Genomic DNA, 25,974 nt, shown 5'->3' with positions numbered 1-25,974 from the left:
CAAAGACCAATTAAAAACAGGGAATCTCACAGCAACATTTTCATTAACCCTCCCTGGTTCTTCTTTCAGTCTCATTAGTCATCACAGGGAGAGGAAGGATCATTTTAATTAGCAGCATTGTAAAGCTTTATTTAAGGCAACTGCCCCTCCTGCTGCTCTCTGGATTACCCTGACGGCTTATAAATACAATACCAAATCATTACCAGCCAAAAACAACACTGCTGAAGGGCTTGGAAGAAAGAAGATCCACTATGGACAATGTTTAGGGCTCTTTAACAATGTCCTTTCTCCTTATTCAGGCATAATTCAAGCGTAATATTGGGCTTTACAAAACAACTCAATATCCTCTTACAGCAAAGTCCTTTCTAGTTGAGGATACCATGTGTTCAACTCTCTTCCCCTTTGTTTTCAGGGCAGGGAAAGCACAGAACCACATCTGATAGGATAGACATGGTAGATATGATCACAGGTTTTCCAGCATCCCAATTTAGAATTACTTGTTAAATTCCTAAATTAAAGGGACTGTGGGATGCTGACAGCCTTGCAGGAGACCCCAGCTGGAGGAGGCTGGGAGAGCATTTTTGAAAAGAGAATTTTGAGAATTTAGGAGGAAAACAAAGCGAGAGCCCACATTTCATGGAAAGGAAATTGCTTTTTCCAATTATCACTTGCTGAATTTCATGTTTTTGTAGAAATTAATCTAAATGGGTTTGTTCTTTTAAGAAACCCACAGCCAGCACTTCCAGCCAGCAGTTTCCACAGCTGGGAGTGCAGCCCAAGGTGCATGTCCAGAAGAGCTCATTTGCTCTCCCCCACACCCACAAAGCTGTGAGTGACCCCACTGCAGTGCCTGGGTTTATTTTTAAACAAGTTGGAATCACTACATTGCAATTTGATGCAGCCAAAGATCTCTCACACAGGAAAACATCACATTTCTTAAGATGTAAGCTGCACAAAATGTCCTCCTCCAGGCCTCTGTTAGGGCTATTAGGATTCTATTAGGATTGTTAGAATTCACCATTTAGATCTGTGGCCTACTTTCCCTGACCTGAATATTTAACAGTGGATTCTTCAGTACACCTGGGTCCTAAAGCCTCTAATTGTTCATCACTGTCCAGCCAAGGCAGCTCAGTCTTTCCCTTGAAACACCCTATTAGCTACACGTGGGAGTTTCAGTGCTGTGAGTACCTGTGGTGGAGTATTTATGGTGGGGTCTCAGTCAGGATTTGGTTTTTGAAAGTCAGAACATCACACAGCTGAATTTAGCTGAAAGTTTGAGGTACATTTTTGCTGTGGGTACCAGCAGAGTAAGGTTAATACATCTTTGCATTAAGGTGTATCAACCACCAAAATCTTCCACTTTATTGCTTGACATGACAAAAAGAAAATCAGACCAGATGACAAAAACTCTTTAAGACTGAAGTGTGAAAGCACAAAGTGCAGTTTATCTCCCCTGAAAACAAAGTCACCCTGACTTCAGCTGAGTACTGAGCACAGTGTGGAGATAATACTGGCTTCTTCCAAAACCATATCTATTCCTTCACAAAGGTTTAATAACTATTCAGAGTACTTGATGTTACCTATGTGAACTATTTTAAGTAACAAGCAAAAGGGAGACAGTAATGATGTATCACTGAATGATTAATGCCTTGCTCTATAAGTTTACTTCATATTAAGGTCTGTGGAGGCTTGCAGGGAGAGGTTGCATCTTTTATGGAAGTAACTGCTACATGTCAGACTGTCACAAATATATATTAAAGTATTTCCACTTTTAAAAAAGAGAAGGGGGTGAACACTGAAGCTCCATTTTGGGACTGACCAGAACCTCAGCCCCCATCTCTGCTCATCCTCCAAGCTGGGGGAGCCCTGCAGAGGCCAGAGCACTGCCAGGAGAGCTGCAGCTTCAGGGGATCTCAGTCTCCAGAGATCACAGATGCTAAACTCACTTAAAACCAGACAGTGAAAAACAGTCAGAGGAGCAGCGATTGTAAAAGTTTATATAGGAGTTGCTTTGTTTTCTATTTATAGCTGCACTGTATTTTTCTTGTAATACATTTTTAATGACTTATAAGGCCTAGTTATTTATTCTCCTGCAGCCAAATACTTTCTCTGCCCCGATGATGCAAGGGAGTGAGCTCTGCACAGAGGAGCTCTGTGGGAATGGCTGGATCTGCTGCCTGACTGGCCCCAGGCTGGGGGGACCCTGCCTGGCCCTGGGGACCCCCACAGCACCCAAGGCACTGCTGCACCCCCAGCATGCAGCTCCCCACTGCCTCTCTGCACAGGGACTGCCTGTGGAGAGCCCTCCCTAGGCCAGAATATTTGCAAATTGATGATTATTCTAGCTGCACACGAGGGAATATGTTTTTTTATGGTTATTTTGCTTTACATTTCTTAATCCAAAATTAACTTTACTTTAAAAAGAAAACAACCCCCAAACCTGCAGTGGTCCCTTCTATCTGGGTGTTGAAAAGTGGAGTATGAACAACAGACCAAAAAAAAGCAGAAGATGGGACACTTTGAAATGGCAACTTTTAGCACAAAATATAATTATGCTGCAAAACCAGCATCCATCCCTAAATACAAATGCTGATTGCCTCATGATGAGTCTAACCAGAATGGTATTAACTCTACTGTTCTTTCTAAATTGTTATATACCCAATATTTTCTTCTGACTCTTCTTCATATTAGATTAATAACTATGTAATCACTTCATTAGTTTATTTAGATTATGTTATTTTAGGAAATTATTGTTTAGATCAGCCTTGTCCTTCCCATCTCTCTGTGCCTTCCAGAATTAAGTAATATCTGAGGAAACCAATTAATTGCAACTTGACCGCTGTAATGGGGTCTGTTCTGCAGTGTGGCAATGTCTAATGGAGTTTTAATTTCCCCGTGGTTGAGTCAACATTTGTTTAAAGAGAGAAAACTCTTAGAGCAAAACACTGCCTGAAACACACACAGCTTCTTCCACGTCTGTGGGGCTGAACATTTTGGGGCTGCTGCTGCTTTTGTTGGGGGTAAAATTCCCAGAGGGGCACCAAAGAGCATCAATTCCCAGCAGGGGCTGAGGACTTGCAGGGCATGGGAAACATCCAGCCCAATCCTACACAGCACCTCCCAACCCTGCAGGGTCCTGGGGGCTAAAATGAATTTGTCACCCAGTGAAGCTTTGACAGCCCTTTTTAATGCATGGGGTTCCTCAGGCAATATTCATTTAAGTGTCCTGGGCCCTCACTTTGCAGTGGCAGCAGCAAGTCCTGGGCGTGGAGCCCTTTGTGGTGGGGGGCTGTCAGATACAAACCCTTATCCCCAAGGAACCTGCTGTGAGACACATGGGACAGCACCGTTTACAAAGAGATTTTTCCATTAATTGGCTTGTTCAGAGTATTTAGTACTGCCAGAAGTTACATTTGGGATTCTGGGTAGAGGCAAAGCACCCAAAAACCCTTTGAAAATGCCCCTGGACCCTCCCTCTCAAGCCCTGAGCCCCTTCCCAAACTTCCAATGCTGTTTTGCTTGGCAAAAGCTGACAAACTTCTAAAGTCAGACTGGTCTGCCTTCCCCAGTTATCTGAGAGCTTAAAAGGTTGGAAACAAAGCTACATTATGATGCAACCAAATTCAGCAGCATCTGATTAACAAAAAGGAGGCCACAGCTACCTGACAGCAGCTGGTGGTTATTTTTTATTTCTAAAACAAACTGATGGCCTCAAACATTCATACGTGTTTGGGGTTTGTTTGTTTGTTTAAATGTCTCATTTCCTGGTTTGTTTTTCTTCTGCATCGTGCAGGGAAATAAAGTTTTGCAATTCTTCTTCTCATAATAAGTCTGTCCAAAAATGATGTTGCTCGTTGTGTTGAAAGATGGTTTCATTTTCTACTCAAAATTGGTATGAAAAAATTGCCTTGCCAAATGAACATTGTATACTGAACTTGTCAAATCCTCTCTCCTGACACAAATAAAAGATAACATTGGGTGGCAGCATGTAAAACAGCACTGACAAGACAGCTGGGATGGAAGCAAAGAAATGCATATTTTTCTCTTTCTCTCTTCCAGAGCAGGGAATGGGAAAGATCCAGGTGAGTGAATGCTGGCGTGTTACAACCAAAAATACATCATCTAAAGACTTAACAAGCCATTTCAAGGCAGCTTCTGAGATGAACATAAGCGATTCCATTTCTGATTAGTAAAATCATGACAAAAGCATCAACTTTTTTCCAAGCAGCCAAGAAAGCTGCTAAGTAGGAAGAGCAGCTGAGTAAAAGGGGTATTCAGTTAAAAGTTCACAACTCTGCTGTGCAGGCTAGGAGGACTATTCCTAGCACTGCAGAAAATTATTCCAAGTATATTTAAAAATAAATAAGGTAATGATAACACTTTCATTAGATCTGCAGTCTCTCCATGTAAGTGAATTGTTTTTTCCTATTAAAATCATTGATTGAAGGCTGTTAGCTATTTATCAGCCCCAAAATTACATTTATTCTCTCCTCTTAAAAATCACAACAACTGCATAGTTAGTAACAAGAAAAGACTCCTAAAACTGCAGTTTTGGGGTGGTGGGGGCGGGGGGGGGCAGGAATACAAGCATGAAACACAGATTGCACCTTCAAATCCCCGATGGCATCACGCTTCTTTGTTCTGCTAAGAAAAATTAACCTCAATCTCAGCTCAAGGTCCCCCGATTGATTATCATAGTCATTTAAATACTGTAATCTCATTTTCAGCATCAGGGAAAGGGAGCGAAAAGAAGAAAAAGAGAAAGAGGTGGGGAAGCGAGGGGGAGAGAAAGAGAAAACAGAATAAATTATCTGACAAAAGGAAAAAGGCCCTTTCTGCTTACGGAGCCTATTTCAGATCCTTCCACTTGATTGGAAAAGTTGATGAAGTTTAAATGAAGCAGAATTAGAGGCTCAGGCCACTGAGTATTGACAGGGGCCCACGGAAGAATGTGCAATTCAATAGGCCTGATTTCTGTGGAAAGCAGGGGAAAGGCCTAAATGGTATAATCTTCAATCAAATCCAACATCGACACTGACAAGGCAGGGTAATGAGATAGGCCAGATCAGGCATGTTGGTTAAAGAAATTAATCCCTCTCGCTGCACCAAGAGTTCAGCTTTGATGCCTATTGTACAGAGCCCTGTCCCAGCCTATCTAAATGCTAACTAACTGCCAGTGTGATCTGGGACTGTGCTTTTCAGTGCTGGGGCTAAGCTGGGAACAATTTTAGCTGCCTGATTTCCGTGGCAGAGGTGGGACAGTGGTGCTGGCACCGGGAGCAGAGCGGGGATGATGGATGCAGCTGCTCCCGTGCAGGGAAAGTTGCATTTCTGGTTGTCTTAAGGCTTTAGCGCACTGTAATACGTGGTAATTAATGGAGTTACAGTCCTGACCAGCCCACTGGGATCCCCTGGGAGCCACCAGAAGGGTTGGGCAGCCAGGAGGGTGATGGAGACAGCAAATGTAAGTCAGGAAGTTGAAAAGCTGCAAACAAAGGGGCTCTTCTACCTGGGTGAGCAACCCAAAGCTCCTGATTAAAACCAGCGTTATTTTTCAGGCTGGTTTGCTCTTTATGGAGCAATGCAAGGTTCACTGTGTTTGCTTTGAGGGTTTTCATCCCCCCAGCCTGGGAGTTACGCTATTATTTTTAATCAGGTTACACTTGTAAGATTTTTAGGCACAAACCTCGTGTTGGTTTGCTTAAACAAATCAAACTAGAGATATTTCCCTTGATATTGGAAGTTTTCTTAAAGGCTGTTGCTGGAAATCTAGTAGTAGATCCCACTCGCATTTATCTTTGCTACTTCAAATAAATGTGAGTGGGAAAGCCAGTGTAATTTATTTTATAAAGTACAAATGGTTAAAAAAGAAAATATTCTCAGAAATGCAGGTTCTGTCTAATCTGTACAATGTGAGCAGCCAAGCAAGAACAAAACAATCCCTGCAAGATGACAAAAGCTTCTGAAATCCAATAATTAGGCATAAGATCATCTCTAAGAATTTGCATGGAAAGCAATCTGCCCTTGGGGAAAGTGTAGCTAAAAACTCCCAAAAATCAGGAACTGAAAATGCTGGTCTCTGTGACTGCTGACCACATGCTCTCATTGCTCTACATTCTGCTAGGCAGCACTCAAAAAGAGGGGAATGGTAGTGGGAAAGGTTTAAAAATAAAGAGCTTTTCACCTTTTCCTTGGGCAGCTGCCAACTGGTTGCCTGCCCAACGCCCTCCTGCCCAGCACTGTCCTCACTGAGCCCCCACCAGCTTTTCCTCTATGCTCAGGGCACTTTGTGGTGCCCCCTCCAGAGAAGGAGAATTTTTATTGGTGTTGGAGTGAGAAGCTGAGGTTGGAGAGGAAAGAAGACAGAGATATTCCTGTGCTGTTACAAGTTTTAGGGCTGGTGTTCTCTCAGCCTGCTGGGCTCGGTGTCCCTGGAGCAGGGTTGGTGGGTTTAAGGGCAGTTCTGTGGGATTTGGGATATCCCCGACTTTCTCTGTGGTGTCTTCAATTTGAATTAGTCTGAAAATCATCTCTTGGCTTACTGTGGTTTGGGGGCAGCAGTAAAAACAGGTGGTGGCTCTCCCCTAAAGTTTCTTAAATCTTTCCGAGAATAAAGCCTGAGTTTTAGGTTCATCATAAAAAATTATAGCCTGCAGTAGCTCTGTGTGCACTGTGAACGTATGGATCCATTTGTGACCCATTTCATTTTAGTTTTTTCCCCTATCCTGCCTACATCCTCTCATCCCTTGGCTTAATTTTTGTTTTTACATCCCCACCAACTCGAGCAAGAGGCTTTACAGATGTTCTCTGCTCTGACAGCACTGCTATTAGGGTCATAATGCAACAATTTGGTCTAACCATTATTATTGTGCAGGCTGACTTCAATAATGCACTTTTAAATCAAAGAGCCTTTGAAGCTTTATTTCCATTGTATTAGACAAATAAACATAGAAGATTTTCACAAACATAAAAGGCATTCACCTTGTAATGTTTCTGGGCTTATTAGTCTCACCAATTTGCATTGTTTTGTTCACATAAAGGATCAAAATGCCCTTTTGCTTGATTTTACATCCTGCCTGTGGATCTTGGGAGTGAGCAGCTCCCCAGGCCGGGTGCTGCTGGGGCTGTCCCTCTGCCTGCTGAGTCACAGCTGGCACTTCAGAGCCCGAGTTCAAACAACCAGCAGGAAAAACCCACTACTTTCATTCATGCAGAATGTTTACCTGCCTCTTGGAATTACCTTATTTATTTCAGCAGTGCCTGTGCAAAATATGGGAGGGCATTAAAGCTCATAAGGAGTTTAATTTTTAGTGTACCAAATAATTCATTTAAAATCTTAAATGAGTTCATGCTGAGAAGAAAACCCTTAGAAGTCAGAGCATTGGAAGGAAAGCTCAGAACCAAACCTAATGATTATTTGACTAACCAGCCCTTCATTAGTTTATTTCTCTAATGAATTATTGAGATACTGCATAGACATCTCAGAATACATTTTTAAAAGCACAACACTGGTCTTAGATTGCAAAAATATAATAGTACTCGTGATATAATAATAATAGCAATAAGCACACAAAGTGCTGCATAAACACTAATTAAACCTCAGTGTCCCCAAGCAGCAAGCACAGAAGGCAGGATGCTCAGCACATGTAGTGATTTGAGGTAAAGAGAATAATTAACACCAAATAAAACAACCTTATTCCAAACACAGCTCATGGTACTTGTGGCTGCTCTGCTCTGTGTTACAACAGAGGAACTGCAATCTGCTCTCTGACCAAGTTCCCAATAAATGTATTGATCCCAAATAGCTGTGAGCAGGTTTAGGTTAGGGGAGGGAACTGAATTACTTAAATCATCAAAGCTAACACCTGAGGGAAGTTACCCAAACCTTCTGGAAGCTGCCTCACAGGGCTGTGACCAGCAGTTTGCCACTGGGGGGATCTTGGTTCATGTACCAGCAGCTGTGAGATCCTGGCTGTGGCTGAAGCCCCAGATCCCTTGAGGGGAGCACAGGGACCTGACAGCCCTCCCTGGGCTGTGGCTGCTCTGTGCAAAGGGAATGATTTTGCTCCTGTCAGTCCCATTCCTCACCCGTGCTGAGTTCACCTTGACTCCTCGTCAGGCTGGTGCCAGAAGAGATAAAGAACATGAGTGAATTTGGAGAGAATGTTAAAAAAAAAACCCAAACCCAAATCACCCAGGAAGCTGAGGGTTAAAGGCTCAAAGATGAAGCACAGCATTCAGATGTAAAAGCCCTGTTGCAGCCATAGTCCAGGTCAATAATAAAAGCTTCAGACTGATGGAAAACCTGCCCTGTCAGTAATTTCTATTCCAAGAGATGGTTGTGATGATGCAGTTTACAGCTCGAAGTTGTAATATTCTTTTTCACAGCATGCACTTGTCCAGCTTTGTCTCTTGCTTAATTACAGCTTTTTCTTTTTCACTATGTGACAAAATTTTAGTTTGACAAAATGGCTTCACTTGTTTTTGTGGTGTCCATCCTATTAGATCTTTCCAGGAATCAAAATGATTTTGCAACAATTGTCAGCAGTGCCTTGCTCTGTGACAGTCAGCTCAGAAATACTTCATGATGAGCTTCAATAGGCACGAAAGGAAAAAGAAAAACGTGGTGGGTGATTTCTGCCTTTACTTGCTGCCCACGTGGGGAATGGAGCCCCTTGGCCACCTGGCTGGTGCCACAGGGAGCATAGAGCAAGCTCCTGGGTGAGCCCAGAGAAAGCTCTTCTGTTCGTCCCCTTCACCCACCAAAAAGGGCAGTTCACTCTCCTGGCCTGGCTAATCCTTCCTTTGCTGGGAATTCCAAAGCCAAGGATATCAGTGAGCCAGTTCCTGTGGTTTTGGGAGATTTTTTTTGATCATATATTTTTCTGGAGATTGTAGCTGCTGAAATTTTATTGCCTGAATCCTTTAGCTCCTGTTCAATCTCATTTGGAAAAAAAAGAAATACTGCCAGCCCTCAGGGCTGTAGAGGAAAGCTTAGGAAAATGAACCCTAAATGCCCTGGCATTCAGACCAATAAAGACAGCCTGGCATCAGTTGTCATGTAAATAACAAGCTTGTAAAATAAACACTGCACATTCCAGCGGTTGTTTGTTAAATCTGCTTCTCCTGCAGTCTGCACTGGGACCTGGTGCCAGCCTTTCCTGGCCAGCAGAGCACCAGCACCATCCTCCTCCTCTTCCTCCTCAGAACTGCCAGGCTGGGAACAACTTTTCCATGTTGGGAGCAGCAGTAGGGGCTCTGAAGAGGAGCCAGATGCTTCTCAGGGCTTTTCCTGGAGAGCAGTTCCTGCTCTCTGCCCCTGGCTCCACCTGGACAGGTAAGGGGATGCTTTGGCACGTGGGGTTGGATTTCCCATTTACCTTCACGCATTTAGGAAGGTAAATCCAATTCCTTGCTGGTGATAATGACTTTGTCAGAGATATGTTGAACTTACTTATACCTATTATGCAGAAGATGTTAATCTAAATGTAATCAAACTGCTGTGAGTCACTAGTTCTGAAGTCTGTGTTGAGCTTGCCAGGGGTTAAGTGTAGTAAACACTTATTTCCTGCCAGAGACGGTTTATTTTTGTAACACAGGAGTTTTCAGTAAGTTTGTACTGGAAAAGTGCTTGGCTAAGGCTTTTACTGGTGAAAACAGACCAAAAATGCTTTGCTCAGATTTTTACTGGCATCAGTAGATGAAATGCTTTCCTCAGTTTTATGCTGCAAGCAAATATATATTGATAACTAAATTAACTCCTTGGTTAATTAAAACACAATATACATTCTAGCAGAGAAAGAGAGCATTCATCCCTAGAAATGTTAATGTGAGAAGATGATGGTTTTAACCTGTGATAGCCAGAGTGTGTGGACACATCCTGTGGGGAGGCTGGGCTGGGCAGAGCTGAGGCAGGAGACTCAGCCAGAAACAGCCTGGGCAGGGATCTTGTTTGAATATGTGATGCCATATTTAGAACATACATAAAATAAGTCAAAGAGAAAGAAGGATGTCCTTTGACTGCTGCAGAGTAGGAAATTTGTCACACTTGCACCAGTGTTTTGGGGTCCAAGTGCTATTTGGAGGAGGATCGGGGACTAAGTGTCCCATCCATCTCCACTGGCCTCAGGTTCTTGTGGATTTTCTGCCCAGAGACCCTCCCTGGCAGCTGTTTGAGCTGTGTGTTCCTCATGCCCTCCCTCGGCTGCCAGCAGCACTCCTCCAAGCTGCACTTGTCTCCAAACCTTCTGTCCTTTTCTCCTAAACCATCTTTGTGTCCTTTGGTTCCAGCACGAGGGCTGGGACCTGCTGGCCATCCTCTCCAGAGTGCTGGGTCCCCAGGGCTGTCCTGGGGAGGAGGAGATTCCAGGCTGCAGCTGGAAGCAGGAGGAGGAGGAGGAGGAGGAAGGGCAGAGGGCTGATGCTGTCAGTGTGTCACCACTGGTGTGCGCAGTGCCAAGTTCCAGCGTTTATCCAGCGAACTGCCACCCCACCCCTGTCACCTCCCGGCAGAGAGGGACACCCTGGTGAATTCAGCACTCCCCGGGCAGTGTGGGAAGGCAGCTGGCAGGGGGGCAGCACTTTGCTGCACAAACTCGGCAGCAGAACCTACCCTGAAGTGCAATTACTGCTGGTTCCAAGAGTGAAAGCGTCCCTGTTAACACCTCCCTTACTCTATACTCATCAGGTGGATGCAAACCTCCTCACATCCCTACCAGCAAATACCCTCCTGCAAGGAAGCCTTGAGAAAACAGAAATTGTCCAGAATACTGAAATGGAACGCTACCTTTTCCTTCTAAACTTGCTCAAAGTTTAGTTTCACCAGGCCAGATTGCAGAAACCCAGATTGCAGAAATCCAGATTGTCTCTTAATTTACTAAAACATCCCACCATTAAAAATTGCACAGAATTCCCAGTGCCAGGATGCTCTGCAAGAGATATCCTTCCCATCTAACTATGGGGATCCAGAGAAAAGAAAGAAAGCAGAAGTTGTAGATTAGAACAGACCAGGCTGCTTTTGAGTTCTGAGTCTCACATTTCCAGTGACACACCAAATTCCCAAATTTTATGCCCAGCCTCTCCGAGCCTGCGGTTACGGAGGGAACCGGAGAGCCGAACTCCGGCTGGAAGGACGCGGTTAAAGCGGGGAAGCAAGGCTTGGGAGCAGGAGCAGGCGAGGAGCGGCCGCTCCGAGCGCTCGGAGCCGGCTGCGGGAGCCGCACCCGCCGCGGCCCCGGCGCGGGGCGGGCTCGGGGCTCGCCGCGGACCGGGAGCGCCGGTTCGGGCACGAAGCCGTTCTGCGAGTGCCATCCAGGGGACGGGAGCTGCACTTCAGCTGCTGCTCGGGGCTGAAGCGTCACTGGCTGAGGGTGTGCGTGCCGAGGAGGAGGAAGCCACCGAAGCGAGATGTTTGAAACTTTGCTCAGCAGGGCAGGGAATAACGAACGGAGATGTGACCAGAGTTTGGGAAGGGACCAGAACCCCCACAGCAGGTCTAAAAATGCTAATTTCAGAACTACAGAATCACTTAAGGTGGGAACGAGCTCCAAAATCATCGAGTCCAGCCTGTGACCGATCAGCAGAGCGTGCTCTGGGTGCCACGTCCAGGTGTTCCTTGGACTCCAGACATCCCTGGACGGCCCCTTCCAGCGGTGGTGGCAATTCCCAGTTTGTGTGACCCTCTCTGCTGTGCCTGGGGCTGCAGAGCAGCCACAGTGACATCTCGGTCCCTGTCTTCGAGTGCTTCCCGAACCTTGGGACTTACGACTTGGGACAACCCTGGCAGGGAGAGCCCATCCTGCTCTGTGCCCATCACCGGCTGGGGACCGGTCGTTAAAACACGGCCATGCTTGTGGAGGAGCAGCGGAGAAACAATTTCCTTGTCACATAAATCAGTGTGGGCGGTGGGAAAAAACTGATTTTAACTGCTTTAAGGGAAAACCTTTCTGCTGTGGAGCTGCCCGCGGGGCGACCGTGACCCCCCCACCATCCCCGGGGTCCCGTGGGCTGTGGATGGGAGGGAGGTGGCCGTGGCGATGGGATGGGGGTGGCCGTGTCCGGGCAGGGCTCGGGGGCGGAGGGAACGGGGGTCGCGGGGCTCACCTTGATGATGAGCGGGTTGCGCAGCATGCTGAGCCGGACCAAGCCCAGCCGCTCGTTCTCCGTGCCCGGGCCCGCCTCGGCCAAGGTCATCGGCCGCCGCCGGGACCCCGCTCTGCCGCCCGCCATGGCGCGGGGGCCGGTCCCGGCCCGCGGGGCTCTGGGCGGTCCCAGTCCGGGTGCCGGGGAGGTGTCGGTTGTTCCGGTGCCGGTGCCGGGGCTGTCTCGGCGGTGCCGGTACCGATCGGACACCGCGTCTCTGCACGGCGCCGGCGCCGGTGCCGGGGCTGTCTCGGCGGTGCTGGTGCCGGTGTCTCTGCACGGCCCCGGTACCGATGCGGGTCCGGTGTCGCTGCACGGCCCCGGTACCGATACGGGTGCCGGGATCTCTGCACGGCCCCGGTACCGATGCGGATGCCGGTGTCACTGCACGGCCCCGGTGTCTATACAGGTGCCGGTGTCTCTGCACGGCCCCGGTGCCGATGCGGGTCCGGAGTCTCTGCACGGCCCCGGTACCGATGCGGATGCCGGTGTCTCTGCACGGCCCCGGTGTCTATACGGGTGCCGGAGTCTCTGCACGGCCCCGGTGCCGATGCGGGTGCCGGAGTCTCTGCACGGCCCCGGTGTCTATACGGGTGCCGGTGTCTCTGCACGGCCCCGGTGCCGGGTTCTCCCGCCGAGCTCGCGGCGGCCTCCGTCTCCAGGCAACCGGCGGTGCGGCGCTCTGATGGGCCCGGCCGCGGCCGCTTCCGCCGGGGAAGCGGATGGGCCGGGGCGGGGCGGACACCGCGTGCAGGTAACGGGAGGCCCGGCGGGGCTGGGGCCGGGAGCGGCGGTGGGTTCCTCACAGCCCGGGGCCGCCGGGAGCGCTGCGGGTCTCCGCCGGTAGCCCGGAGAGGAGCGGCGGGGCCGGGCCCGCGCTCGGGTTCGTTGATCGGTGTCTGGGCCCACAAACCGCGCTGTGGTTTGAGCTCTCGGCGGCCGCTCCTTCCCCTCGCTGGCGGGGAGGGCATGCCCGGGATAAGAAATTCATGGGCGGGTGTTTCGAATGTGACACGGAGGTGAGTGTTTAGTATGTGCCGGATGTGGAAAATGTGCTTAAAAAAGCTTCCTGCCTGCTCTGTGTGCCTGAATTCTGCCGGCAAGGCTGAGCTCGGCCCCTCAGAAATTTCCGATTAGAGAATTTCGGGTTTAGTGCTGTTGAGCCTCTTATTTCTTCGTCGTTTTTCGCTTGCTGCTGTTTCAGTGCTGAAAGCTGAGTTGAACATACAAGTCAGACGTTCCTTAGTTATTCAACTTCAGAGCTAGTAGTTACTGAATTTAGTGAAGTGTTTTTTTGTTGTAGGAAAGCACTTTGAAGCACTGTGATGCACATCTGTTTGACAAAGAAGGCACCAGGTTTTCCTAGGCACTTTACAGAACCAAAGTAATTGATTGGAAGTAGGAATTGGATTAAAAAGTAAGAGTCCAAGATAAAGCTGAGTTTTTAACAGTTAAGATTTTGGGTGGGTTTTGTGCTTTTTGTTGTGTTTTTTGTTTGTTTTTTTTTTTTTTTGGGGGGGGGTGTTTCGTTTTAAATAAAAACGGTGTAAAAATGATAACACTTCAGTAAAACTCCTCTCTTTTACTTTAGAGAAAAAAAATGAAAGGCAAAGCACATGCAGGTGATTTTCAAGCCCAGGATTTTGCCAAGAAGAAGAAAAAGAAGAAGAGGAAACTGAATGAGTCCAACAACAAACACGAAGATGCTGAAACTGTGGAAGGTGAAGAGCTCGGCTGCATTTCCCCAGTGCTCTTTGAAGAGGCAGCAGGACAGGGTGGGGAGGGCAGGACAAAGAAGAAAAAAAAGGGTGCGAAGCAGCAGGCTCTGCTGGATAATTATTTTGTGAAGATGCAACGTGAGCTCAGCAGTGGGGCTGGAGCTGCTTCCCCGAGGAAGAAGAGGAAGAGGAAGGGTGAGGACAGCACCAGCGAGCTCAGCGATGTGAACCAGGACTGCCAGGAGGGTGCTGCTGATGATGTTTATTTCAAAAAACACAAGAAGAGGAAAGAGAAGCAGCCTGAAGAGCATGAGGTGCGTGAGCTGCCTCCCTCTGAGGAACACAGCATGGGCCACAAAGAGAAATCCAAAAAGAAGAGGAAGAAGAGGAGAGAGGGCAGTGGCCAGGAGGACCCAGATGAAGCAGCTGAGGCACTGCCATCACCCTCAGAGCAGGACAGGGGGCACAGGGGGTGGCCTGCACCTGCAGGTGAGGATGGAGGCTCTGATGCTGCTTCTGCCATCACTGAGGTCTCCGTGGAGCTCCCTGCTGATTTTTCCACACTCAACAAAGCAGCTGAGCGAGCTAAAAAGATTCCAGCACATGTTAAAAAAGCAAAAAACAGCAGCACTTCTGTCATAGGAGAAAGCTGTTCAGAGTCTGAGATGATGTAAGTTCAGGTTTTATTGTGGGGTTTTTTTCCTTCTTCCACTCCCCCAAATAGATTCCTTTGATATTATTTGGGTTCTAGGTTTGTCTTCATTCTGTTTTGTGTGTTTTAAAGAAAAACTTTGAACTTACACAGCATTTGTGATGTTGAAGGTCTATTTCAAAACCTCAGTTTTCTTGTGGAGATCCAATAACAATTTTTTAAGAATACTTCATGCTCTTTTCTCCTCTTTAAAAACTGTAGGTACAGAAATAACTTACCTGCAAACAATTCACAGTTAAAAAAAAGGGGGGAGGGGAAGAGAGAAGGATTTCATTTGTTAAAGTTGATATTTATGGGGAACATGTGCATTTTAACCAAGTAGCTAGTAAGGTCAGCTGAACAATTGAATGTTCTATGCAAATAAATGCTCCTGTATGTAGTTCTTGATGCCTTTGCAGTGTCTAGAAAACAAAACAGGAGCACTAGTAAGAGACAGATGGAAAAAATCTGTGTGCAAGTGCTAGCAAGAAGCATTATTTCTTCATTATGCCTATGTGTGAGAGTTCTGTGGATTTTCAGAACTTCAGAAAGCTCCTTGATTATTACAAGTGTAGAAATTTGGAAATAAATTACAATTACTAAATTATGTTAAAAGGTTAGAAATGCAAAGCAGTGGATGTGTGAAGTATTTTTTTGTTCTGTAATTAACAAATATGTTCATTCTTTAAATGGTAGAGATGTTAACAACATCTCTGGTTTGGAGTTCTATAGTGTATTTTATTTTATGCCCTTTTTTTTAATATATATATCAGGACACCAAAAGCCTTGGCATCTCATAAAAAGAAGCAGAAGCAGCAGAACAATTCCTTTTTTGAGTTGGCAGCCTCTGATGAGGTCAGCGTGGATGGCGAAGAAAGCCTGGACCCTTTCATGACTTCAATTGTGGATTTGGATACTGCAAGACAAGAACTGGAGGAGTTTATTCCTCATGTGAAGAATATATCAGACAGTTCAATCAGGAAAATGGCTGGAAGAGACCTAATGAGGTTTAAGGAGTTTAAAAAACTGGGTGAGCTCTCTGAAATCCTGTTGCAGTGAGGAAGGACTGTGCAGCTGTGCTAATGTTTGGACAGAGGGAAAAGTTTGTGTCGTGTCTGTTTCACCCGCAGTCTGGTTCACTTCTTCCCATTGATGTATTTTCTTTTTCTCTGTTTTGCACATCTGCTTCCACATTGGCAAATTTCAGTTCAAACTTGTGTGTTAATTGCTGATTCCCAGCTGGTTTTATCTCTTTCAGTTTTCTCTTTCCCCCTCTCAATTTGTTCATACCTGAGCTGTGCAAGAGATGGTACTTAAGGTTTCATTTGGGTTTTTTTTAACCTTTCTATATTTTAGGTATGGCTGTCAAGTTTGGCAGATTTACCCAGAAGGAAAATAAACAAATCCAGAAAAACATTGAAGAGTTCTTAGCACTTACTGGAATAGACAGTGCTGAAAAACTTTTGTTTACCTCAAGGTATCCAGAAGATAAAGACACCATCCATCACCTGAAAATAGAACATAATTTTTGTGAAAAAATCTGTGAGTATTTCAGTTCATCCTCAGACAGCTGAATGTTGCATTCTACAGCCTGGTGATATTATGGCATATTCTGTAAAATAATTTTTATTGAAAAGCACTGATGTTGCTCAATTTGGTAAAAAAAGAGGCTGCTGACATGGTGTAGTTGATAATCTGCACAGTCCACTGTGCTCACTATCTGGTCTCAAATAGGAAGAGTTTAGAGATAAAATATGGTCAAGACCAGTAAAGACTTCCAGACTTGCATTTGGGCTTTATGGCTTTAAGTGCATTATTTGCTAAACTATAATTAAGGTTACTAATGGCAGCTGTGAGTGATTAAGTCCTGTCTGACATTGTGTCCAATAAATAGGACTGAGGGGGGGGTGGAAGAAACTGAGCCATCCCAGTTTTCCAAGACCTGGGGATCTCCTCAGTGCACCAGGAGCTTTACTCTGTGTTTGGTGACATCACCTCAGGCAAGGCTGAGTAAATAACCTGTCATGGATCAGGATACGGGGATCAAATCACAGATTTGTTCCTCTGTGGTTATTTCAGACACACATTCCTTCCTTCTGCATCAGCACATTTCCCTGATACTGACTTTCATCCCAGTCTGGGAGCTTGTTCCTGGGAAGATTTGGCAGAAAATCTCATCAGTGTTCTGTGCCTTGCAGTCCCCTCTGCTGGGCACTGCTGGCCAAGGAGGTTGTGTGTTCCCAGGGCTTGGTCTCTCTAGATCTTCCCTGCAGCAGAGATCTTCACTTGGTTTTTGCTGATGCCCCCAGTGTCTGCATTTCCCAGTTGGAACAGTTTGTAAAGCACCCAGGGTCCCCTCAGCTCCTGCCTGTGGCTGTCTCATGTCTCTGTTTTAATGGGAGTGTTCAGCATGCCAGTTAAATTTTAATCACACCTGGATCAAATGCACAGCTAGTCCATGCAGTTTGTAGCTGGTGAGTGGAAAGAATCTGTTGCTGACAGCACGGTCATGAAAATGCTTGGTGTTGGGTTTTGGGGTTTGTTTCATTTTGGCCTCACCACTGTTAGAAATGTTTGTTAAAAATGATCCTTTACCTTCCAGCTGAAGGCATACCCAGGCCCTGGAGGCTGATATATTATCGAGCAAGGAAGATGTTTGACCCAAATAATTATAAAGGAAGGTAAGGGGATACTTTAAAAATGTTTCTGAATGCTAGTATCAGTCTGTGTTGATTATTTGTAAATTAAAAGTGGATTCAAGTGAAGATAATTTCTCCCATTTGTGCCAGTTACTGTGACTTAATTGATATTTTGCCTTATTGATTCCTCTGTTCTAAAACTGACTTGAAGTGATAATGATGATTACCATTGATCACCTGCAGATGTTACAGCTCTTTAAGAGATTGAAATGGTTTGAATTCACAGCTGAAGCTGTGCCCATTTCTTCAACCAGGTATACTATAGAAGAAAAAGAACAATTAAAGAAGTATCAAGCTCTGCATGGCAATGATTGGAAGAAGATTTCTGAATTGATGTCCCGTTCCAACCTCTCAGTTGCTATGAAATACTCTGAAATCAAGTCAGGTATGTAATTTTTAGAAAAACAATTCATTTTGTGGAACTTTATTTGAACTGTACAATGTAGGTACCCTAAACATAAGGAAAAAGTCCTTCAAGTGTGGGGTTCTTAATTAATTAATTGATTTCCAGTGATGGTCCTCTTCTTCACACCACTGATTGCATTTTCAAGTGGAAAGGATAAGAAAGATCTCTGAAAGAAAATGGAGAAAACGTGAAACAAATATAACTCTTTATTAACAGAACTGACATCTAAAAAAGATGATTTCATGGGGAGGGCAGAAGGAATTTGGCAGCCAGGTTTAAAAAGATAACAACTGGGGATCAGACTGTTCTTTAGTGTTTAGGCTGAACTTTAAAGCTTGGTACACAGAAGAGTTTCTAGGACATGTGTTAAGAAGTTGGTCCTATAAATGAAAATCATGCAAAGTGAAACATTTGCTCTTTAGCCTTTTTTTCCCTAATCATTTATGATAAATTATGCATTAACCTGGTGGGTTTTCAATTTTAGCTGTCAACTATGGTCCTTGGACAAAGGAAGAAACCCAGAAGTTAATAAAAGCAGTGAAGGATGTGATGAGGAGAAAACTGAGAACAGAAAATCCAAGTTCTCTTTCCTCCCTGGAAGAGTCAAACGGGGATCTCTGGATTGACCGTGAGCAGCTGCACCAGCCACTGCCGTGGACTGAGATTGAAACCAAAGTGGGGAGTCGATATTGGAGACAGTGCAAACAGAAATGGTGAGGGCTTGGACTAAACTAAGACAGTAAAATGTGTTCTGGAATGTATTTATTCTGCAAAACCTGGGTTTTGTACCATGATGATCCTTTGGTAGGACAGGTAAGAGATTGTGGAGTGCAGAAGAGGCATTCCAGAAGTGTCTGAGACAACTCTTTGCTAGCTGCAGCAACTTTTCTGTTTGCTGTGATAGCAAAGCCTGATTTCTGCCTGGTGTGCTGAAGCCTGAGCAGCACAGTTGACTTACATTCTGAACCCTGGCCATTATGACTAACAGCAGCAGTATTATTTGGCTGAAAATAGATGATTGAGACTCTTATGCCAGCTGTTTAACACCAAACCAGCTGCTTCAGAAACTTTCACATAACCTTGTGTAGTTATCTGCAGGAAATGTATTATTTTAAGAAACTTTCCCAACTGACATGAACAGCAGTTTCTTTGTAGGGTATTTTAAGGGAAACCCTCCCAGCCAAGGCCTGGGCCCTGGCCAAGCCTTGGCCCCTGTTGGTTGGGAAGTGTGCCATCAGATCCAGGTGTTTCTTTGCTAAAAATATAATTAAGTCACTTGGACTTGCTGATATGGGGCCTATAAAAGCTGGACCCAGTTTTGGGGTGAATTTGGAGACCTCACCTAGGGGTGGACACACTGTGGAGGATTTCCCAGTTGCTGGGAAGGGTTCTCCAGGTCCTGCCTGTGACAGGATCTGGATGATGATAAAACATTGAGGCAATTTGTGATGTATCTTTGTCAATCACTATCCTTTCTCTCATATATGAATGATTAGTGCACTCTTGCTTATTTTTGCTTGCTGCTAAAAATAAGTATATAGCTTTATTGAATGTTTGATTTTACTTTTTTGTTGCCTTAATAGTCATAGTAAAATAAAACCATTCTTTCCATTGGTGACTGTATCCCTTCAATCCCCCTGTCCTTTGGCAGCATACTGCCTCTCTGTGACAGCAGCAGCACCTTGATGCTTGGAATTTCTCAAAATGATAAAAATCTGGTTTTGTGTGTTTTCAAAGGAATTCAATTTTAACAAGGCTATTGACCCAAGGGCACCAGTTGCACAAAGGGACCAATGGATTACAGAGCAAGATCACTCTTATTAAAAGGTACAGTTCTGAGCACTGGGATGTTTTTTATCTCCCACTGTGTTTATAAAAGTTGGCAGGATGAGAATAACCTGCTTGCAGCTTGATATATGTTTTGTAATCATTCTTGCTCTGGACAAAATGTCTTGTAATTTCTGACTGGGGGAGCTGGGATCAGTGAATGATGTCTTGAGTTCTGCCTGCTAACTGCTTCTGTCTCACATCCACAGGTTGTATGAAACAAAAGCAGAGGATGCCAGTGAAGTAAACTGGGATGAACTCAGTTATGCTATTGGGTAAATCTCCCTTCCCTCTTTTGATGGATACAAAGGGTAGTGAAAGCAGAGGAATCCAAGTTCTGGTATCTTTTACAACTGTAGGAAATGTTCAGTTTGGAAACATTACAGTTGCATAGCACTGAGCAGGAAGCCAAGATCTGAAACCCTTCATCTTCTAGATACTGGAGTGTTTTGTATCTGTGCTTCCAGATGTTAATCACTTAATGGGAAAAAGTATGATTTGATACTATGGGTTAATAATTATTTGAATTCCATCATTTCCAACTAAATCTAAGCTAGGGTTTGAGTGGTATCACTCTCAGGAATGGATAACTCAGTAAGAATTAAGCTTTATGATAATTCCTTGCACCACTAATTCTTTGAACTCTTCTCGTTGCAGAGATGTTCCTAGAAGATATGCTCAGTTAAAGTTTTATAGGCTAAAAGTGTCCTTTGTCCCTTTATGGAAAAGAAAGACTTTTTCTGGTCAGTATATCAGCTGTATTTATGTGCTCCTATGTATTTATGTGCTCCTAAAGGCTGTGGTTTGAATCTCAGAGGATTACATATTCTCGTTCAATTTTTCCAAATTGGCTAAAATCTTAGGGTTTATACTTATTTTACTAAATGCTTTTTTTCTAACTTTCAATGTTCTCTTCGTGCAAGTGTTTATGAACCTGTTCTTTTTAATAGCCTGGGTTGAAAAGTTTTAAGACCGTGCATTTTAATTTCTCTTTGCACGTTTGTGCTATGCCTAATCTCCCTGCAGCCCCTGTGATCAGAATAATACACAGATTTTGTGCATTTAACACTGACAACAGAATTCCTGTGAGATGCTGTTCCTCTACAGATCAAATTAAATTTGCTTTTTTTTTTTTTCTCATAGAAATTATTGACTATCTGTATGAAAAGAAGCTCCCAGAACTTGAAGAAAAGTTAAGGGAAGAGAGGAATCGCTGTAGTTTTGACAATTTAGCAGCCAGTCGGCAGCAGAAGGCTTTCAGACTCAGTGACATTTTTGACCCCAGTGAAGAGAGTGATTGACTGATTATCCTAAAAGCAATGCCTAATTTGCATATTTAACTGCAAACAGCTCTGGTTGAAAGGTGGGTGCAGCTCACCACCTGCAAGTACCCAGGCTCTTGACAATGGCAAAAGTCAGGATGGGCACCTCTGTTTGTCTTGTTTCATCTTGAAGATGGAGTTAAACAGAGCTTTTGTGCCACATTTTATTTAATTCAGCCTTGGTTTTAGAAGGTTTCATGTAAGTATTCAAGTTGCTTTCTCAATGTCTCGCAATACTTTTTTTCTGTGGAGTTGACAGCTGCTGTTTTCCTTTTATGAATGAACTTGGTCTTGATAACTTTATTTTTTTTTAATTCATGGGATTGGAAAAAGGTTTTCAGTTTGCTTTTAAAACTCTGTAATAATCAAGTCTTCAGACATCTGTGTAGATGAAAACAGCACAACTTTAAAGTTTTTTTTAAACAGATACCTTATTCTTAAAAGCAACTGATTTTATTTTTGATGCAGACTTACGCTTTTCTCAACTCTTCTAGAGGAAAAAATACTTTTGTCCATCACTATTCATAATTTAATGCTAACCAAATCAAGTAATATAAAAGCTTGCAATTAATATTTGGAATACAGAGACAAAACAGTGTATATATATATACACATATTATATATATATTTTAATTTTTCCAAGGAGAATTTCTACATTTGAATAAGAAAATTAAGCAATAAGATGGAGGTTGTACTCATGTTTTGTATGATACTTTTAACTCTGCCTGAAATGATTATTTGTAAATTTACTAAATTAAAGTAAAAAGTCCCAAAAATACCTTACAATGTAAATTCTTTGTAAGGCTTGTTTATATTTCTCATATGCTGTACTAGATAGTAAAGCAAGAAGACTCAGTCCCTGCTTTTTTAGGATCATTTTGGTAAGTGACAATTTCCCTATTTAATTCTAGTAATCACTATTAAAAATCTAGAACTTACAAAGCTTGAAATCAAGGCCTTTTTGGAAGATCTGGAAGGTGACTTAAGCAAGGGATTTTAAAGGAAAACTTCCCATATTTAAGTGTCTGGCTTTAGTCTCTCTGCAGGTAGAAAGCACTGGGATTTTTGTGAGACAGGCACAACCTCCCCTGCAGTCAGCCACTGCTTTGAGGGTAAAAGTTTTCCAGCCAAAAGCTGAAATGGGATGGGGGAAGGAAAGACACACCACTTCCACTTAGGTCTTTGTGTTGTTTCATGGGCTTGAAGGTTAGAAGCTGAAAAACTTGAATTTCTAAATCTAAAAAATTTGTATTTTTCAAGGTTGGTTTTTTTTTTTTTCTGGTAAATGGAGATGCTCTGAATTGTGTGCAGGCAAGAGCACAGATGATGCCTGGTTGTATAGTTTGTAAAGTAGATCTTGTAGAAATAAACTTCTACTTCCATTATGAGATTTATTTTATTCTTTGCTGTGAAAGAAAAATGTTGTGGCTGAGTGGAATGTACCTCACTCTAAAGAGAGAAGCAGCAATGTTTTATTGAGTGAGATGAACAATTTGACAGAGTTCAAAGAATTTAATAAAGTTTTAACAGTTGCTTACCAAGGCTCAGAGTTCACCTTATTAATGACTTATTCATTAGTACAAATTCAGCTGCTCAGTCACTTACCAAGGATCTGGTGTGAGTAAAGGATCTCTTGCCCTTGGGCAGGGCTCAGGTAAGGGAGGTTTCCCTGCTCCAGGCATTCCCCTGGCCTTCAATCCTTCTCCAACTCAGAGTTAATTAGGGTGAAATTGGTGCTTGTTAATTAGCAGTACAAACAGGATAGATGCCTTTGTTTTAGCTCTGCTATCTCATTCTCCACTCCTTATCTTGCATGTTTGGGCTTCAAAACCACCTTTCAAAATATTTTTCTGAGTTACTATCACTCCCCTGTCAGTGAGCCAGGAGCGTTCTAGCTCTAAGAGTCACCTCAGGGTGTGAGCTCCTGTTCCTCCCAGAACCTACCAAGGAAAAATCTTGATACTCATTAAAAGCAGTTTCTCTGCTAAATATGAGCAAGCCAGGGATGGAATTGTAAACTTGGAGCCATCACTGCACTGGCTGCTTTGGGGAAACAGAGAGGAAAGAGAGGCTTCCAATTCCCTGCAGCCCTGGGAATGGAGGAAGGAAACTCCTTCCCCTTCATCCCCTTGGCTGAGGTGTGTGCAATCTGTTTGCACAGGGGCAAATAATTGCATGTTGATTATTTCCCAGGTGCTGAATAATGGCACAAGGAAGGAGCTTTTCCCTTTGCCATCCTCTTCCCCAGCCCTGTGGGATTCCAGGCACAGGGAGGCAGCTCTTCACGTGGATATTTCAGTATTACTGCAAACAGCAAACTCTGCAGAGGTTTAAAAAAAAGAAAAACTAAAGAGGCTCCACAGAATGATGAAGCAAATAACGTTGACAAAAGCTTTGTGTATCAGACTGCATTATAAATAAGAGCATGACAGCTCCTTCAAGTGTAAAAACACCCTAAAAACCCGGGTGTTTCAAGCAGATGTGTCACTTCAAGCATTTCCCTGGCATCTTCATGGCCTGAGTGGTGTTACAGCACAAAACTCCTCAGCTGTGTGGCATTATCAAAGACAGAGACAGACAAGTTCTAAGGCTGTGTTTGCAGCACTTCAAAGCTGAAGAAGCAGCTGAAGATCAAATGGGGACTTGCTTTTTTCACCCCTCTTCCCTGTAAGGTCTTAACCAAGGAGGTGGAGAAAGGTGATGCTGATATAACTTGGGTCAAAGTTACAAGATGCTTATATAGCTTGAGGTAAAAGACACCAATATAACCTGAATCGTAACTTTGTATATTTATATAACCTGAATTATAACTTTCTATATCTATATAACCTGAATCATAACTTTCCATATGCTATGAATATGTATATGAATGCAATAGCCAGTATATGGTTAGATAGTTGCTTAATGCTTAAATTAACAAACTTGCCAGGTGAATAATCTCAAAACCAGACAAGTGTAGCTATAATGGGGAGCAGGAGGATGTACAAATGAGAAATTGGCAAATGGAAAGCAAATTAGCCACAAAATGAAGAATTTTGTCTGGTTAGATCCAGAAAGACCAAGGAACACCGTAACTGTGCATGCTCTTTAGACAAAGTTGGGAAGTTCGGATGCGAGAAAAACCTTGAGCCTTCATCAAAGAAGACCCCCAAGACTACCTAAATTGGGGAGGGAAAAGTGGGGGAGAGAAAAACTTTATAACCATTAGCTAACATTATGTAAATTAGCTCCATCATGTATTATGATAACGTTAAAATACCATAACAACATCAAGGAATACTCACTGTATAAATAAACCACAGCACTTGATAAGGGTGAGCGAGTGAGGTGGAGCAATCCCCCTCGCCTCCAGCACTGCGGTAAACAAATACCTGCTCTGTAGACACCTGTCTGTGGGGTTTTACTTCCAGACAATATTTTCGGGCATCACCGTCCGTGTTTGAGGCTGTATCACCGCTGTGCCCATCACCGTCTGTGTCTGAGGCTGTAACACCGCTGTGCCCATCACCGTCTGTGTTTGAGGCTGTAACACCCCTCAGCCCATCACTGTCCGTGTTTGAGGCTGTATTTGAGGCTGTAACACCGCTGTGCCCATCACCGTCTGTGTTTGAGGCTGTAACACCCCTCAGCCCATCACTGTCCGTGTTTGAGGCTGTATTTGAGGCTGTAACACCGCTGTGCCCATCACCGTCCGTGTTTGAGGCTGTAACACCCCTCAGTCCATCACTGTCCGTGTTTGAGGCTGTATTTGAGGCTGTAACACCGCTGTGCCCATCACCGTCTGTGTTTGAGGCTGTAACACCCCTCAGCCCATCACTGTCCGTGTTTGAGGCTGTATTTGAGGCTGTAACACCGCTGTGCCCATCACCGTCCATCCTTGAGGCTGTAACACCCCTCAGCCCATCACTGTCCGTGTTTGAGGCTGTATTTGAGGCTGTATCACCGCTGTGCCCATCACCGTCCGTGTCTGAGGCTGTAACACCGCTGTGCCCATCACCGTCTGTGTTTGAGGCTGTAACACCCCTCAGCCCATCACTGTCCGTGTTTGAGGCTGTATTTGAGGCTGTATCACTGCTGTGCCCATCACCGTCCATCCTTGAGGCTGTAACACCGCTCAGTCCATCACTGTCTGTGTTTGAGGCTGTATTTGAGGCTGTAACACCGCTGTGCCCATCACCGTCTGTGTTTGAGGCTGTAACACCCCTCAGCCCATCACTGTCCGTGTTTGAGGCTGTATTTGAGGCTGTAACACCGCTGTGCCCATCACCGTCTGTGTTTGAGGCTGTAACACCCCTCAGCCCATCACTGTCCGTGTTTGAGGCTGTATTTGAGGCTGTAACACCGCTGTGCCCATCACCGTCCGTGTTTGAGGCTGTATCACTGCTCAGTCCATCACTGTCCGTGTTTGAGGCTTTAACACCCCTCAGTCCATCACTGTCCGTGTTTGAGGCTGTGTTTGAGGCTGTATTTGAGGCTGTATCACCGCTCAGCCCATCACCGTCCATCCTTGAGGCTCTAACACCCTTCAGTCCATCACCGTCCGTGTCTGAGGCTGTAACACCCCTCAGTCCATCACCGTCCATCCTTGAGGCTGTAACACCCCTCAGCCCATCACCATCCACCCTTGAGGCTGTAACACCCCTCAGCCCATCACTGTCCATCCTTGAGGCTGTAACACCGCTCAGTCCATCACCGTCCTGTCTGAGGCTGTATCACCACTCAGACCATCACCATCCACTCTTGAGGCTGTAACACCGCTCAGCCCATCACCGTCCGTCCTTGAGGCTGTAACACCCCTCAGCCCATCACCGTCCTGTCTGAGGCTGTATCACCACTCAGCCCATCGCCGTCCGCGCCTGAGGCTCTGACAGCGCTCAGTCCCGGCCCCGTGCCTCAGTTTCCCCGCCCGCCGCCTCCCGCGCTGCCCCTTTAAGGCTCCTCCCGCGGGAGGCGGCGAGCGCCCACATCCGGCCGCGTCCGGAAGCGCGGGCAGCGCCGCGGCCTCAGGGCGGCACCGAGCGGGGCCGGGCCGGGCCGGGCGGACCGAGGGGCCCGCGGGAGCGGCGTGAGGTGAGCGAAGCGAGCCGCGAGCAGCGGGACCGTCCGCTCGCCCCGCACCGCTGGAGCCGCCGCCGCCGCCGCGCAGCTGCTCGGACGCCTTTGTGTGGGT

The 25,974-nt window shown here is 45.1% G+C and overlaps 3 protein-coding genes across 10 annotated transcripts in view; 2 read left to right on the top strand and 1 right to left on the bottom strand.

Moving 5' to 3' along the window:
- The window catches only part of CFAP77 (cilia and flagella associated protein 77), a 57,229-nt gene extending 44,399 nt beyond the window's left edge, over window positions 1–12,830 (bottom strand). Inside the window, exon 1 of one of the 2 annotated variants that reach the window (XM_085593929.1) lies at window positions 12,103–12,830. In XM_085593929.1, the coding sequence (XP_085450055.1) occupies window positions 12,103–12,228 (126 nt within the window). In that variant the 5' untranslated portion in view covers window positions 12,229–12,830. The remainder of the gene's footprint in view (window positions 1–12,102) is intronic. The other variant, XM_077787897.2, reaches the window with a different exon arrangement.
- Window positions 12,812–22,345, top strand: TTF1 (transcription termination factor 1). 3 transcript variants are annotated; one of them, XM_077787896.2, is made up of 12 exons: window positions 12,876–13,160; window positions 13,445–13,558; window positions 13,733–14,529; window positions 15,324–15,580; window positions 15,907–16,092; window positions 17,153–17,231; window positions 17,504–17,634; window positions 18,140–18,368; window positions 19,393–19,482; window positions 19,692–19,757; window positions 20,140–20,225; window positions 20,626–22,345. In XM_077787896.2, the coding sequence occupies exons 3-12, from the start codon at window positions 13,742–13,744 to the stop codon at window positions 20,781–20,783; spliced, it is 2,070 nt and encodes a 689-aa protein (XP_077644022.2). In that variant the 5' UTR covers window positions 12,876–13,160; window positions 13,445–13,558; window positions 13,733–13,741; the 3' UTR covers window positions 20,784–22,345. The 3 variants fall into 3 exon arrangements, with proteins under 3 accessions (XP_021399210.3, XP_077644022.2, XP_021399212.3); XM_021543535.3 differs by lacking the exon at window positions 13,445–13,558 and having other exon boundaries at window positions 12,812–12,895; XM_021543537.3 differs by lacking the exon at window positions 13,445–13,558.
- A 3,414-nt stretch (window positions 22,346–25,759) lies between these two features.
- The window catches only part of SETX (senataxin), a 28,936-nt gene continuing 28,721 nt past the window's right edge, over window positions 25,760–25,974 (top strand). For 4 of the 5 annotated variants that reach the window (XM_085593908.1, XM_085593906.1, XM_085593907.1 and 1 more), the window contains exon 1: window positions 25,760–25,874. The gene's annotated coding sequence lies outside the window, so the exon portion shown is untranslated. The remainder of the gene's footprint in view (window positions 25,875–25,974) is intronic. The other variant, XM_031506286.3, reaches the window with a different exon arrangement.

Source organism: Lonchura striata, chromosome 17, assembly GCF_050655825.1.
Source record: "Lonchura striata isolate lonStrDom1 chromosome 17, ASM5065582v1, whole genome shotgun sequence".
Taxonomy (NCBI): Eukaryota; Metazoa; Chordata; class Aves; order Passeriformes; family Estrildidae; genus Lonchura; species Lonchura striata.
The sequence above is the reverse complement of the archived record's forward strand: the minus strand, read 5'-3'. Positions and strand labels throughout refer to the sequence as shown.